At 37.1% G+C, this 16259-nt stretch overlaps 1 protein-coding gene across 2 annotated transcripts in view; it reads left to right on the forward strand.

Moving 5' to 3' along the window:
- The window catches only part of GOSR1 (golgi SNAP receptor complex member 1), a 37498-nt gene that overhangs the window by 8919 nt on the left and 12320 nt on the right, over positions 1 to 16259 (forward strand). For both annotated transcript variants that reach the window (XM_037162787.2, XM_037162788.2), the window contains exons 5-7: positions 3493 to 3584; positions 6009 to 6083; positions 16084 to 16113. In XM_037162787.2, the coding sequence (XP_037018682.1) occupies positions 3493 to 3584; positions 6009 to 6083; positions 16084 to 16113 (197 nt within the window). The remainder of the gene's footprint in view (positions 1 to 3492; positions 3585 to 6008; positions 6084 to 16083; positions 16114 to 16259) is intronic.

A 16259-nucleotide genomic window follows, 5' to 3' on the forward strand; every position in this document is an offset into this window, starting at 1 on the left:
TAACCACCGGATTCATTGTTGGGTGGAGGGGAAACAAATCTCTCAAATTCTCTCATTTCTTCCATCCAGAATAAATTCAAAATGGGTCAAAGATTTATGTGTACAGAAAGAAACAATGGAAGTTCAGAATAAAGCATTTGGGGTAATAAAGGACTTTCTAAGCAAGACCTAATACCAGAAACTATAACAAATAACTAATTTGCTTAATATACAGAGAAATAAGAAAAAGATAACCTAGTATGAAAATGAGCAAAGGACTTCCGGCCAAGATGGAGGTGTAGGTAGACAAACTATGCCTCCTCGAACAACCAAAATAAGGACAACAACAACTTAGAAACAAAGTAACAACCAAAACTGAAAGAAAATTGAACTGTATGGAAGTCCAACAACGAACAAGTTAAAATAGACACATTCATCCAGACCGGTAGGCGGGATGAAGTCAGGCGGCCCCAGTGGAGAGGGGTGGCAGCACAGGAAGTGGTGACACCAGGCGCGCAAGGCACCCCAGGCACGCAAAGTGACACCGGGCAACCCTGGGCACCCAGGTGGTAGCTGGCAGACCCAGCAAGGCAGCGATTGAGAAGCGGGGCACCATGTGCAAGGTGGCTAGCCGACCAGGCAGCAGTCCCACATTCCCACACAGATAACTGGGGAGTGAGACAGATTGCGCAACCCAGGGTCCTAGCGCCGGGAAATAAAGCATCAAAACACCATTGAAAACACTTGTGGGGGTTGAGAGGCAGAGAGAGACTCCCACCCTCACAGGAAAGTTCGTCGGAGAGACCCACAGAATCCTAGAATGCACACAAGCCCATCCACAGGGGAATCAGCACCAGAATGGCCCAGTTTGCTTGGGGAAAGTGGCGCAAGGGACTAAAGTGCAACAGAGAGTGGAGTAAAGCACTGTTTTTTTCCCTCTCAGACCCCATCCCCACGTACAGCATCACAACCCAGTGACTTGGGTTGCCCCGCCCTGGTGAGCATCTGAGTCTCCGCCCCTCATATGTAACAGGTGCAAACAGACCAAAACATTATGGCTCAAGCAGAAAAACAGGTCAAAGCCCCAGAGCCAATACTTCTAAGCAACAAAGAGATAGCCAACCTATCAGATGCACAGTTCAAAACACTGGTGATCAGGGTGCTTACACAACTGGTTGATTTTAGTCACAAATTAGAGCTACACTAAGTGAAATGAAGGGAAATGCACAGGGAACCAATAGTGATGGGAAGGAAACTGAGACTCAAATCACTCGAGTGGACCAGAAGGAAGACAAACATTCAACCAGAACAGAATGAAGAAACAAGAATTCAAAAAATGAGGAGAGGCTTAGGAACCTCCAGGACAACTTTAAGCGTTCCAACATCCAAATTATAGGGGTACCAGAAGGGGAAGAGGAAGAGCAACAAGTGGAAAAGTTATTTGAACAAATAATAAAGGAGAACTTCCCCAATCTGGCCAAGGAAATAGACTTCCAGGAAATCCAAGAAGCTCAGAGAGTACCAAAGAAGTTGGACCCAAGAAGGAATATACCAAGGCACATCATCATTACATTAGCCAAAATAAAAATGAAGGAGAGAATCCTAGAAGCAGCAAGAGACAAGGAGACAGTAACCTACAAAGGAGTTCCCATCAGACTGTCAGCTGATTTCTCAAAAGAGACCTTATAGGCAAGAAGTATTTCAAGTCATGAAAGACAAGGACCTACATCCAAGATTGCCCTATCCAGCAAAGCTTTCATTTAGAATGGAAGGACAGATAAAGTGCTTCTCAGATAAGGTCAAGTTCAAGGAGTTCATCATTACCAAGCCCTTATTATATGAAATGTTAAAGGGACTTATCTAAGAAAAAGAAGATAAAAACGTATACAAAAATGACGGCAAACTCACAATTATTAACAACCACACCTAAAAAAAAACAAACTAAGGAAACAAGTAGAACAGGAACAGAACCACAGAAATGAGATCCCATGGAGGGTTAGCAACAGGGGAGTGGGAGAAGGAGAGTGGGGAGAAGGTACAGAAAATAAGTAGCATAGATGGCAGGCAGAAAATAGACAGGGGGAGGGCAAGAGTAGTATGGGAAGTGTAAAAGCTAAAGAACTTAAGACACATAAACATGAACTAAAGGGGGGAATGTGGGAGGAAGAGGGGGTGGAGGGGAATGAAGGGGGGAATGGGACAACTATAATAACATAATAAAATATATATTTTTTTAAAAAAGAAAGAAAATTGACAAAGGATATGAACTTGTGTACAGAAAATGAGTAGCCAAATCCATAAAAAGATGTTCAGCTGCATTCCCAAATAAAAATAGATAAATCAAAATGAGACATGATTTCTCACCTATCAGATTAGCAAATATTGAGACATTTGTAACCTATTATTGGCAAGAGTGAAGGAAAATGGACATTTCATCTATTTTGCTGGAAACACAAATCAAGTGCAGTCTGATTTAAATGTAATATTCTTTGATCCAATTCTGCTAGGCGTTTGCTGAATACAGTTTAATAAGAGAGGTTAATAACATTTACAAGAATGTTTATTGTGACATTTTTAACAGCAAATAAAGCAACTAAAATGTTTGGTAGACAATGTATCAAATTATGATAGAGTCATAAGGTAGAATTCTATATAGCTATTAAAAACAATGTAGATATCTATTTGCCAATATGGAAAGATTACTTAATATTTCATGAACTACAAAAAAGCAAATGTACAGCAGAATATGACATGTTTTATTTAGAATAAATAAGCTTGTATATGCAAAAACATTTCGTAAAAGAAGATTAAAGTGATGATTATGTTATAAACTGTGGAGCAGGATGTTTTTGCTTTTATTCCTGTTGGTCCTCTTTTAGTATTTTCCCTATGTTCATGTTTTATTTTTGTTTTTTAAAGGGTCAGTAGGGACTTTTGGGGAGGTGGATTATGAGTCTCATCTTTTTATACCTCTCGATTTCTGAAAAATAATGAGTACTCCTGAAAAACTTTAAAATATAGTAGTAGGAAAAGGAAAGGAAAATATTTAAAGCTTATTTTGTTCTTCACAATTCTCTTGGCTCTATTCTTTCTGTGATTGGTTTAATAATTAAATTTCTGTGGGAGATCTAAAAGGCTGAAATTTGAAAATAAGCCTGTGGGGTGCAGAAAGGATTAGAAAGAGCTCCTTAAGTTTTATCGTAGGCTATTTGAAGTCATTTTATCTTAACTATTTTTTGCTTTACAGCTCTGTCCCATTAGACAAGGTAATGAAGGACAGTGATTTAGTGGCACTGTCACCCTGCCACTGAGTCGTTTTCATTTCAAAGAAGTTGGTCACTTTAGAAGAGTGATGATGTTATTTTTACCTCTTGGCAGTTTGATTTCTTACATTGAAGTTTTCTTGACAGAAGTTAATAATCTGATGATTATATGATGACAATATGTAACTGGCTCCATAAGATGAAAATGTATGATTAGCTTACATTGAGACTGGATATTGATCTATTGCAGGATTATACACATGAATTCCATAAAACCAAAGCAAACTTTACAGCAATACGGGAAAGGGAGAATCTCATGGGATCAGTACGAAAGGATATTGAGTAAGTTACCTTTTACGTTATTTTGTAAAATATTTATTCAGATATAGATTTAGACTATATCCATGATTAACAGCAAAATTGAGTAGCAATAAAAATTGAGAATCATGGTTTAGGTTTCAAGGTTTCTAATTCCATTTCACTGTTCTTTAAACATCGCTGATACAATGTGGCCCTAGTCTACTTTGGTGGTCTTAACTGCAGTTTCCTCTGATGACTTTCCTGTGTTGATTCAAAGTCCCAACTGAGATGATACCTTCAGGAGTTATTCTCTGAGCTCCTACCACCCGCCACAAGGACTGTAACATTACCAGTAACTGGTGCTCACTGTGTTGTTCTTCCTGATTACCACCTACTCCTCTACCCTCTCTCCTGCCCCTACTATTATATATTCAGGTAACTATTAAAGTAGCTTTTACTTTTCTGGAATCTGAAATTCTGTTTCCTCTAAATTTTATACAAACTTACAGCCTTATGTAAAATTATTTATGGACTCCCAATATTTTTATGCTGGTCTCAGTCCATAATTTTAAAGATCTATTCTTTTCTTACATTCCTTTACTTCACCTTCAATAATATATTCTAACATTTCATACACATTTTTGACATTTTTTCACAACTGAACACAGCTGACAAGGCTGAACCCATTGGGCATCTTATTAAAGCTGAAGACTTCCCACTTTTGGACCATCTGTTGATGCCCGTCATTATCTCACTTTTGATAAGTTTATAACACTCATAAGTAAGTAAAATACTTACATTTCACAAACTGTGATACACCTTACCGTGTCATGAACTGATGTAAATCTTGTGTACTCTGAGAAACATTTCCCTTGAGGCTCTGTATTTTTTCATAACAGTAAGAGAGTTTTGTAGCAGATATAACTGAATATTCAAGGCATTCAAAACTTTTGTTCAAAACTCTCACCCAGGATTATCCAGCCATCAAAATTATGTTTCTACCTCCAGAAATTATGTTGCAAAAATAATTTCTACGGTTCATCTCTGTTTTTATGTCTTTTTTTTAGTTATTTGTACTTTGTGTAATATATGGGAGTAAAAAAGCTAAGCACTTTTGCCATAATTAGGAACTTTGTAATACTTTTAGTTCTCAGAAACATATAAAGCTTTTGTTTAATTTCTGTACATTCTGTTTACATATACCTCTTAAGGAATGCGTTGAGGACCAGTGTAGGGGACAGCCTTTAATATACAGGCATTTAGCATTCCCGTAGTTTGCAGAAATGACTAGAAGACAGCCCACTGGAACAACTTGCTTTCTGAAGGATGGTCATAAAAGAAACATGCTCACATATTCATTAAACTATTTCTCGATTGCCGACCAAGAGTAAGACACTATGTCAGTCATCTTGAAGATAGAAATGAGAAGACCAACTTAGCCCTCTAGGAGTTTACAATCTAGGTGTTAAGAGCGTAGTAAGACACATTCTCAAATAACATAATGTGAAGCGGACTACAATTAGATGAGATATAGTAATAAGTGACATTTTAAAGTTTTTTGCAGTTACCACTTTTTTAGTTTCATAAAATCTTTTGGTATTTATAGAAATTATTAGTTCTGTTTTATACAACTAGATATAAAGAGACTTATCTAAGATTGCCAACTGGCTTGTAAGTGATGGAATATAGATTTAAATTCAAACCATCAGTCTTCCAAGTCCAGAGTGCTCTTAGTTACAACATTCCGCTTTTCCTGGGGTTTTCTTTCCCACCATGCTTTGCACATTTAGCACTGCCTCTCAGCCAGTATTTGAGTTTTAGCAGCATGACCCTCTTTTGTAACTGCAGTATATGTGCGGTTACTTGCAGTTATTTTTTATTTTGTTCTTGATACTTTATTGTGAGTGAAGAACAGAAACGTGGTGGAAGTTTTGATAGTAATGGTACAAGGCATTTCCTTGTAAATATTAATGTGCTTAAGACCAAGACAGAAATTCTGAGGTGTGCCCAGACTGGCAGGTCTGTAGCTCCATTTTAGTGCTCCCGAGGCCGCAGCTGGTGGACCTCGCGCACTGTCCTGAAGGGACCGTTCTGCTTCGGCAGCCTTTCCATCCCGCGTGCGATGCAGTAATCCGCCCGAAGTTTTACACTCCTCTGGGAGAAAATAAAGATACAGGAGATAATAGACAGAAAGGAAAACTAAGATTTTTGTTTGTTTAAGAACATTGGGTTATTTCGGTGAAAAAAAAAGAATAAACTTTTAGGCCTCAATTAGAGAGAGGCAATCATATTTATTTATAGTAGACATCACTTTTAAAAGGAGATGAAAAGGAATATGCATTTTAATTGCTCATTTAAAACTATGGAGAGGCTCAGTTTATCTACTTGGATATTACTAAAGGCAGTTAATCTTTTTTTAGCAGTGTCTGCCAAAAATGTTCTTAAATTTTCTCCATTTTCTTCTAGATCATATAAAGGTGGGTCTGGAGTAAACAACAGAAGAACTGAACTATTTTTGAAGGAACACGAGCACCTTCGAAAGTAGGTGTTACTGAATGCGTGCATACTGTGTGGTTTCCTGTACTTTCATTTACTTGTATGAGAAATTTTATGGTATTTACTATAGTAAGTGCTTTATCAGTGCAAATTTGTTTAATTCTTTAAATTGACCCTGCTCAGTAGAAATGGAATTGCAACTGTTCCAACCATAATTAGGAAAGGTATGCTGTCGATATAAAAAGTCTACGTTCAGGTCCAAGCCGGGAGTTGGAGTCTCAGCCTGCGCAGTAAAGTCCTTCTGGTCATTTTCAGTTGGTGTCAGGAAGATGAAAGTGGGGCCCGCGGCTTAACCGCCCCGCTAGACGCAAGAAAGTGAATTCCTTCGGGACTCCACACACACAAAAAATCTACATTCACATCACTTGTTACCTGAAATATGTCTTTTATTGCCTGTATTTTTTCTTTAGCAAGTCTGTTGCTCTAATACTTTTGTTTACTTCCATAGGTTATGAGTAATAATAATAGTAATAATACTGATGGCTTATGTTTGAATTGCCAGATACTACTTACATATGTCAAGAAGCGTTATAGCCCTGGCTGGTGTAGCTCAGTGGAGTGAGTGCTGGCCTGCGAACCAAAGGGTCGCTGGTTCAATTCCTAGTTAGAGCACATGCCTGGGTTGCAGGCCAGGTCCCCAGTAGAGGATGCACAAGAAGTAACCACACATTGATGTTTCTCTCTCTCTTTCTCCCTTGCTTCCCCTCTCTAAAAATAAATACAATCTTTTAAAGAAGAAGAAGCCTTATAAAGAGTAATTAGCCATCCATCAAATCCAAAGAAAATATCTTATTCTCTAAGAATTCGAAAGAAAATGTCTAAAACCTTGGATAAACTCTATATATCACATTTATTTATTTACTTACTTATTTACTTATTTATTTATAAGTGCAAGTCACCATATTCTGTCCCTGCTTCATTTATTTTTTCTCTGATAGATACTGATTTCTTTCATTATTTTCTCTGTATTTTGTCATGGAAGTTAAGGGTCAGAAAATTACGTATCTCTGTGAGCTCGGCCCCTGAGCATTTGAGCTGCTGATATCCATGATTATTCAATGTAATGAGTTATGCTGAGATTTGGTGCTGAATGTCATAAATTAATCATGTTCTTATGAGCTTAATGTAGTATACAGTTTGTTTTTTTTAAAGGTTACCACTTTAAGTGTAAACTGTTGAAATCAGAACATGGAAAGATTGAGACCTTTTTAGAAGTCTGGGTGCTTCTGTTGGAACCTAGTGAAACCCTGGTTGGTGTTCTTCCTCAGTCTGCTGAGTATCACGGACTGGCACAAGGGGGCAGTCTTTCCTAGAGTGTGTTTATAGTTCATAGTGTTGGTTGTTCATTTTGTATTTGATAAAGAGAATTTTTGCATTACATTTAAAAGTATATTAATATATTGGGATACAGACTAATTTAAGGGCTAAGATCCTCTAGTAGCACAGGATAAGGATTAGATTGTGTCAGTGTTTTTATATTTATTGCCTCCAAAAAAATTGAACAAATGTAGTTGAATTACTTTAAGAATGATTTATTATTGAAAACAGATATACCAGAGTAATTATATGAATTAATATCTTCTGTTTCTTTATTTCAGAACACATTGTTTATTATAAATTTTATATGAAAATTTGTAATTTGACATTTATTTTAATAATTCAAAGAAAACCCTTTAGGAGTTGCATATTGTCCACTTTATAGGAAAAAACAGTTCAGGGAGTCATGTCTTAAATAGTTTATTCCCAGTTATAAAAATGACAGGAGAATTAGAAATCAGAAAGGTATTTTCTATTCTTGTTTCTCAATTTTATATATGATACACTTTACTCACGTTCCTTACAATATTCTTGTGAAAGATTTTGTATGTGCTCATTTTATTCATAGAGAAACTGAGACAGGATGAAGTTGGATGGAATATGAATTAATGAATTTGAGAAATTGTTAAGACTAAAAACAAGTCTGGCCCAGGCCAGATGGCTCAGTTGGTTGGAGTATCACCCCATTCACCAAAAGGGTGCGAGTTGGACCCCGGTCAGGACACTTACCTAGGTTGTGAATTAAGTCCCTGGTCAGGGCACGTGCAGGAAGCAACTGATCAATGTTTCTCTCTCACGGAGAGATCAATCTCTCTTTCTCTCTCTCTCTCAAATCAATGAACATCCTTGGGTGAGGGGTTTTTTTAAGTGGTTTCACTTTTTATTTTGTGATTTTAGCTGAATTTTCCTGAGACCTCAGGCTAATAAATCCAAACTCAGATCCTCTAACCAGAGGTGTTGCTTCTGCAGTACCGCACTGCCCCTGGAAGGTGATTCTGTGGTGTCTGCTTCACAGAGTTGCTAAGTAAATGCATGTAAAAGGCTTAGTAAACTATGAGGCATTTTTGTATAAAATAGAATGTAATAAGAGGTATAAGAGTAAGAAAAACATAGCCCTGGCTGGTGTGGCTCAGTGGATTGAGCACTGGCCTGTGAACCAAAGGGTTGCCTGTTCCATTCCCAGTCAGGGCACATGCCTGGGTTGCAGGCTTTAGTTGAGGGCGAACAAGAGGCAGCCACACATCGATATTTCTCTCCCTCTCCTTCACTTCCCCTGTCTAAAAGTAAATAAATAAAATCATTTTAAAAAAGAATAAGAAAAACAAATGCTAAAGGAGAAAAACTTTTGCTGTATATACACTGTCAATTTACATGTCTTAGAATTTGAAATACTTTTGATGTCAGAATAATCTGCATGAAATGAAATTCTAGTTGTATTAACAGACTATGACCGTATTTTAAAAGTATGAGATATGATCACCATAATTCAGTGTCCTTTCGAAGGAGTGATTTTTATCACAGAAATCTTTGGTATAGGGTGGGGCAAAAGTACCAGTAGGTTTTAGGTTGTGAGTAGGTGAAACACAGAGTTTATTCTTATATTATTATTTATTATTGTATATTTTCCATATAAGCAACTGTGAACCCACTTTTGCCCCACCCTGTATATTATTTAATAAATATACAATTCATTTAAACACTGGTGATATTATAACATCTGTGAGTGAGGTAACATAGTAAACTCTCAGCATTCAGGATTTGACTTTAGCTTTCTTAACTATCTATGAACCCAGCAGTATAGTTTTGTTGAGATACAAGCTCGAATGTTACGCGTCATAAAGCCAACATTGGGGAAGTCAGTTGGCTGATAAATACACCTGACCAGTTATCTGGACAACAGCATTTGCCCTTCAGCCTCACTTCTGCCTTCATATTTGCTGATGATTGTTATTTACCTGGCAACTACGATAAAATGGTTTATACACATGCACACACGTACTTTATTTCTTTGTGAAACACTCCAAGGAAAAAGCACAATTTATAAGGTAATGATAGTGAGGTGATTCTAAGAAAACAATGCTTTTAAGTAAGAAATGGAAAGTAAATAGAAGAAACTAGATGTAATAGTAGTAGTAGCCATAAAATATGCAAAGAATTTGAGAACCCTTCCATATAGCAGGTCATTTGCTTAATAGAGAATTGCATTTTTAGTCTACAAGAACTTGTTGCATTCGATTATTTCAGTATATATCTGTCATTCCATTCATGAATTATTTCAAAATTACATAGTCAAAGCTCCATGTGTCTCAGGTAGTACGATTGTCTGCCATATTGAAATAACAAATTAATATTATTCTGAACATAACTTTGCTTATGTTTATATTAATTTGATAACGTCCAGTTTTACAAAGTAGGAATGATATAGTTAGGAGCTTTTATTTAGAACTCATTTTCCTTCACTTTGAGCTGTAGTGAAATCAAATTCACCTTCATTTGGTACATGGCTTTCTTAAACAATAAAACTTGAGTAGCAGGTGCTCTGCTATACTGAGGAATTTTCTCTCCCCAGATGTGTTACCAGCGAGGGATACGTTCCAAGACCCCCGTGGATAGAACCAAACCCTATATAGACTGTTTTTTCCTATACATACCTAATATAAAGTTTAATTTATAAATTAGGTACAGTAAGAGATTAACAACAGCTAATAGAACAATTTTAACAGTATACTGTAATAGAACAATTTTAACAGTATACTGTAATAAAAGTTATGTGTGGTCACTCGTTTCAGGGGTCCCTGCTGAAGTCTTTGTACAGGCCCAGTGCTTTCTGGTGCAGCACATTGTTATCATTTGGAACAACTTTTCTGTTCGTGTCTTCTACCCACAAATTTAATGCCTTTTCCACCTTAACACTTACGCACTGTGGCTGTAACATTTTCAGTGTGAAGTATAGCAGCAAAACCAACATGAATTTCTTTTTTTCTTCTTCACAGTTTACAAACAGAAGAGTCATTCTTACCATAGATCTTAGCAACTTCCGCATACAATTTTTTTCTTTGTTAAATTGAGAACTTTCACATTTTCACTTATGGGAAGCACTTTACGGCTTCCCTCTGGTATATCTGAATTGCCAGCATCACTACTCTTGCACTCTGGGGCCATCACTAAGTGAAATAAGGGAGACTTGAACACGAGCACTGCAGGACTGTAACAGCCGATCTGATAGCCAGAACGTCAGCGGAGAGGCTGGCGGTGGGCAGCATCCACGGCGTGGACACGCCGGTCAGATCACTCACAGCCCAGGTCAGACCGAGCAGCACGATGCGAGATTTCATCATGCCGTTTAGACAGCACGCAATTTAAAACTTAAGAATTGTTTATTTCTGGAATTTTCCACTTAATATTTTTGAACCATGGTTGGCCATGGGCAGCTGAAGCCACAGAAAGTGAAATCATGGATAAGGGGGGACTACTGTATGTACCCTTCTCACCCGCTATGGAAATTTGTAAGGATTATTTCAGCGTTAACTCTTGACTGCTATTTTATTACTCCAACAAGTATCTCATTTATTTGTTCATTTAAGTATTTAATGAGTATCTCCTGTGAGCTAGGTATTGTACTAGACTCTGGGGCATCAAAGATGAATCAGACTCATTGTCTAACCCATGGGAACTCATCTGGTTAGAGAAATAAACAGATAATTAAGCTATCCTGTAAAATACTATATTTTAAAAAGAATTAAATGAGCCCTGGTTGGTGTGGCTCAGTGGATTGAGCTCAGGCCTGCAAACCAAAGCATCACAGGTTCGATTCCCACTCAGGGCACATGCCTGGGTTACAGGCCAGGACCCCAGTAGGGGGTGCATGAGAGGCAACCACACACTGATGTTTCTCTACCTCTTTGTCTCCCTCCTCTCCCCTCGCTCTAAAAATAAATAAGTAAAATATTTTTTAAAAAAGAAATGAGATAATGTATATGGAAAAACTTAAATTTTGCAAAATTAAGATACTGTTCCCCAGCTTATATTACAATGTCTGACATGTCTTAAATGCTTGTTATATTCTCAAAAGAGTTGACAAAGAGCAAAGAGCCATGAAAACATACATTATAAAGAGGAATTGGTTCAGCCTGGATGTATAGATGGGATGGGGAAAGCTTCACAAAGGATGTGACTTTTGAGCTGAACTTTGAAATATAAGCAGTTTATGTTGATAACTGGGAAAGGGGATTGCAGAGCAAGAGGGACACTAGGAGACATTAAAGAGCTTTCATCTCTGTCACCACGTATCTGTAGGCTTGTACATTAACTCTTTTGAGCCTCATGAAGCTCCATGAGGCGCGTTCATACAGCCACGAGCTCGAGCCTTGGCTAAAACTCAGGTTCTGGGATGTAAGAAAGAGTAACTAGTTACTTTATTCTTTGTAGTTTCATGAATGTCATGGTTGATAATACTATTGAGTTTCTATGATTATATTGGTTAAAGAATTGTGAAAAACATAATGACAGATATTCAATTTTTTAAATGTAAGCAGATTAACACATCGATATACAAGTTATTTTTTAGAGGTTTCAGCAAAAATTAGAAAACACTTAGTATTTCATAGGTGTTTTATGATTCAGGTAGTTTTTAAGGATTTTTAGAACTTCTTAAATACCATTTATGTAAAAAACAGCAGAGGGCAACGTGATTCCCCACATTGTTCTTAAGCTTTCTGCTTCTGCTATAGTTAAACAGATTTGTTGACATTAAGCACTTATTTGCACCAAAATGTTTGGTTAAAATACTTGCAGAGGGAGAAAAGGAAACAAAATTTCTTCCCCACTTCAGCTCGATTTCCTGTTGCATGCATATGGTGTGTAATGGAGACCCTGTGGCGTTGTCGAAAGACTACACACACAGATCAGTGGATGGAGTAGACAGCCCAGAGGCTGAGTCGCTGGTCTTTGACAGAGAAGCAAAGACAAGTAATAGGAGAAAAGATAGTCTTTTCAACACATGGTGCTAAATTTCTACTTTCACCTTCGTTTTTCTGTGTTTTCCAAATGTTATCTGTAACATAAAAATCTGTTAGCACTCAAACAGGTTTTGTATCCTACTACAGTTTGATTACATTCTGTTAACAGACCTTAGGGTCTCTCTGGTGAACTGTAAGTGAAGGAGTGGATCACCACCCGCTTGATATAAATGATCTGATTCATTGATGATAACTTCATCAGTTGCAGTTTACAAAGGGATCAGTTTAAAGTTTGTATTATGTACTTATTTTCTCATTTACTTACTCACACATTTACTTGTTACTTACTTAATCACCTATTCTTAAACTTTAAAAGAAGATTCCAGGTAGGTGCTATCTAAGTGATTTGCCAAGTTCTGAAAGTGGTGGGTATCACACTAGCTGGATGTGTGTGTGTATATATTCCTTTTATATATCTAAGTGCATATATATATTCCTATTAACAAATAGCTCTTATTATCATTGCCATTTTACAGTTGAGAAAACTGAAGCACAGAGTAACTTGCCGAATATCACAGAGCTACCGTATTTTTTGGACCATAAGATGCACCTAGGTTTTAGAGGAGGAAAATAGAGAAAAAATTTTTTTGAAGCAAAAAATGTGGTAAAATATAATTAAATATTAAAAATATTTAACAACATAAATAACAATATTTCACCAATGTAAATGTAAACAGAACTCAACAGCAGCATTAACAACCATTATTACTCCCAAAGGGGTGGTGGGGTGCGTCTCAGAGTCTGGGGAAAAAACTGTAATTGCTAGACCCAGCATTCACAAAGCCACGTACAGTCTGGCTTTTAATCCATCATCTTTCAGCCCTGGCTGGTGTAGCTCAGTCGACTGAGCACGGGCCTGCGAACCAGACAATCGCGGTTCGATTCCCAGTCAGGGCACATGCCTGGGTTGCAGACCAGTTCCCTGCAGGCCAATTCCCAGCAGGGTACGCATGAAAGGCAACCATACATTGATGTTTCTCTCCCTCTCTCCTTCCCTTCCCCTCTAAAGATAAAAAAATAACAAAACCCTAAAGACTCTACCAAAAAAAGAATTAAAACTAATAATCCGTCATCTTTCACATTTTTGAAATTCTTAATCATAGGATGTATATAAGATGTTTGTGACATTTTTGAAGCTCCTCTTTGTTCCCTGATTCATACAGTAAATTACATTTCCTGGTCCACTGTTTTATCATGAAACTTCAAACTATTAGTTTATAGGATGAATGTAGAATTTATTTGTTTATTTATTTTTAAGTGTATTTTATTGACTATGCTATTAGTTCTCCCAATTTATCCCCCTTTATCCCCCTCTATCCCCCCTACCCCCAACCCTCCAGCATCCCCCTCCTTAGTTCATGTCCATGGGTTGTACTGACTAGTTCTTTGAGTCCTCTGTTTCCTATATCATTTTAATCTCTCCCCATCTATTTCATGCCTACCAATTATGCTTCTTCTTTCCTGTACCTTCCCCCCCATTCCTCCCTTCCCCCTCCCCACTGAAAACCCTCCATGCGATATCCATTTCTCTGATTTTGTTCCTGTTCTAGTTGTCTGCTTAGTTTTTGTTTTTTGTCTTTTAGGTTCATTTGTTGATAGTTGTGAGTTTGTTGTCATTTTACTGTTCATATTTTTTATCTTTTTCTTAGATAAGTCCCCTTAACATTTCTTATAATAATGGCTTGACAATGATGAACTCCTTTAACTTGACCTTATCTGGGTAGCACTTTATCTGCCCTTCCATTCTAAATGAAAGCTTTGCTGGATAGAGTAATCTCGAATGTAGGTCCTTGCCTTTCATGACTTTAGATACTTCTTTGCAGCCCCTTCTTGCCTGCAAGGTCTCTTTTGAGAAATCAGTTGGTGGTCTAATTGGAACTCCTTCGTAGGTAACTTTCTCCTTTCCTGTTGCTGCTTCTAAGAGTCTCTCTTTATATTTAATCATAGGTAACTTAATGATGATGTGCCTTGGTATATTTCTTCTTGGGTCCAACTTCTTTGGGACTCTCTGGGCTTTTCTGGAAGTCTATTTCCTTCTGCAGATTGAGGAAGTTTTCCGTCATTATTTTTTCAAATACATTTTCAATTTCTTGCTGTGGTTCTTTTCCTTCTAGCACCCGTGTAATTTGGATATTGGAACATTTCAGGTTGTCCCAGAGGGTCCTTAGCCTGTCTTCATTTTTTTAAATTCTTGTTTCTTCATTCTGTTCCAGTTGGATGTTTATTTCTTCGTTTTGTTCTAAATCATTGCTTTGAGTCCTGGTTTCCTTCCTGTCACTGTTGGTTCCCTGAATATTTTGCTTTATTTCATTTTGGGTATCTTTCATTTGTTTTTTCATTTTTTGACTCAGTCAGTTCAATGAGCAATCAGTTCATTCGGTCCAAGCTCAATTAGTTCTGTGAGCATTTTGGTTACCAGGGCTTTAAATTCTCCACCAGGTAGGTTGGCTGTCTCCTCATTGCTTATCTCTGTTTCTGAAGCTTTGCTCTGTTCTTTCATTTGGGCCATATTTCTTTGTCTTGGTGCACCTGTCTGGTTTTTCTGTTTGACTGTTTCAATTCCTTAATTGTCGGAGCTCCATGCAGTTTGATTTTCTGGCACTTCTGGTTGTTTACTGCTTTTAGATTGGTTGTTATCTTCCTTTTGGTTGTACGAGGAAGCAAAGAGTTTCTACCTACACCCCCATCTTAGCCAGAACTCTCCTGTTTGTTTGTTTTTGAAGTGATAGCTACATAACTTTTCGGGTTACATTATAATTTGACATCTGTATATACAAGAGAGAGCTGACCACCAAAATTCTAGTTTCTATCCGTCTCCCTCTATGTGACCCCCGTTGGCCATTTCATCCCACCCCCTCTCCTCTGGTAACTCCGGTCTGTTGTCCATATGTATGAGTGTGGTTTTGTTTTATTTTGTTTAGAAATTCTTTTGAAAAGAAGTATTGGGAAAATATGCAGGTGTTTATTTGAGTGCCTACTGTGCACCATGCACTGTGCCAAGTGGATCCAGATACCTGGGCATTTTCCCCTACTTTCTGTTGTAAAAGTGCCCCTTTACCAAAGTTAGCTACCTATAAATTCCTCCCTGAAACCGTTTTGGGGGGGAATTTCTTTTATTCCAGTGTGTGATACATAAAGGTAGACACTTCACAGATCAAGGGAGCACTTGGTTTCTGTATTCAGATTCTGAAGCATGATACGCTGAGATTTGGTTTAGTTTCCCAAAAAAGGAAGAAACTTTAAGGTGTACATAATTACTACTTATGGGCATCAGAACTGTATTTGCCTGTCCTGTCTCAACAAACTGGTTGTAACTCTTAAGCTTAGAATGGGCAATAGTGACAACTTTTGAGCTATCTAGATTAAAGAAATTTCATTTATTTATACTGACATTAAAACCATTCTGATTTTAATCTTCTCTGTGAAAGAAATAGGTTTAAGCCAACAAATAAAAGTAAGGTGAAAATTATATATGTAAATAAATTAAAGTTATTTCAGAGTCCAGAATCATCTTCTTGTGCATTCAAAAGTCTGGATATTCTGTTTAATAGATGGATGGAAAATTAATCTACCTAGAAAATATAGAAAAGTTAAGTGCATGTTTTAAATGTACTCTTAATAATTCCAGAATTTGAATTTTTTTATTGCAGCTCAGATCGTCTGATAGAAGAGACAATAAGGTAGGAATAATTTCTTGTTTTACTTTATTGTAGTTTTTGTTTGCACATAAATGAACAAATCAGTTTAACCCTATATTTAAAGTTAATTCACCCCCTTAAAGATGAAACTTTAATAACATCATAATATATTTTTACTGTATCTTACC

The sequence above is a fragment of the Artibeus jamaicensis genome, unplaced genomic scaffold, assembly GCF_021234435.1.
Source record: "Artibeus jamaicensis isolate MK-2021 breed Jamaican fruit bat unplaced genomic scaffold, CSHL_Jam_final contig_2790, whole genome shotgun sequence".
NCBI classification, from domain to species: Eukaryota; Metazoa; Chordata; class Mammalia; order Chiroptera; family Phyllostomidae; genus Artibeus; species Artibeus jamaicensis.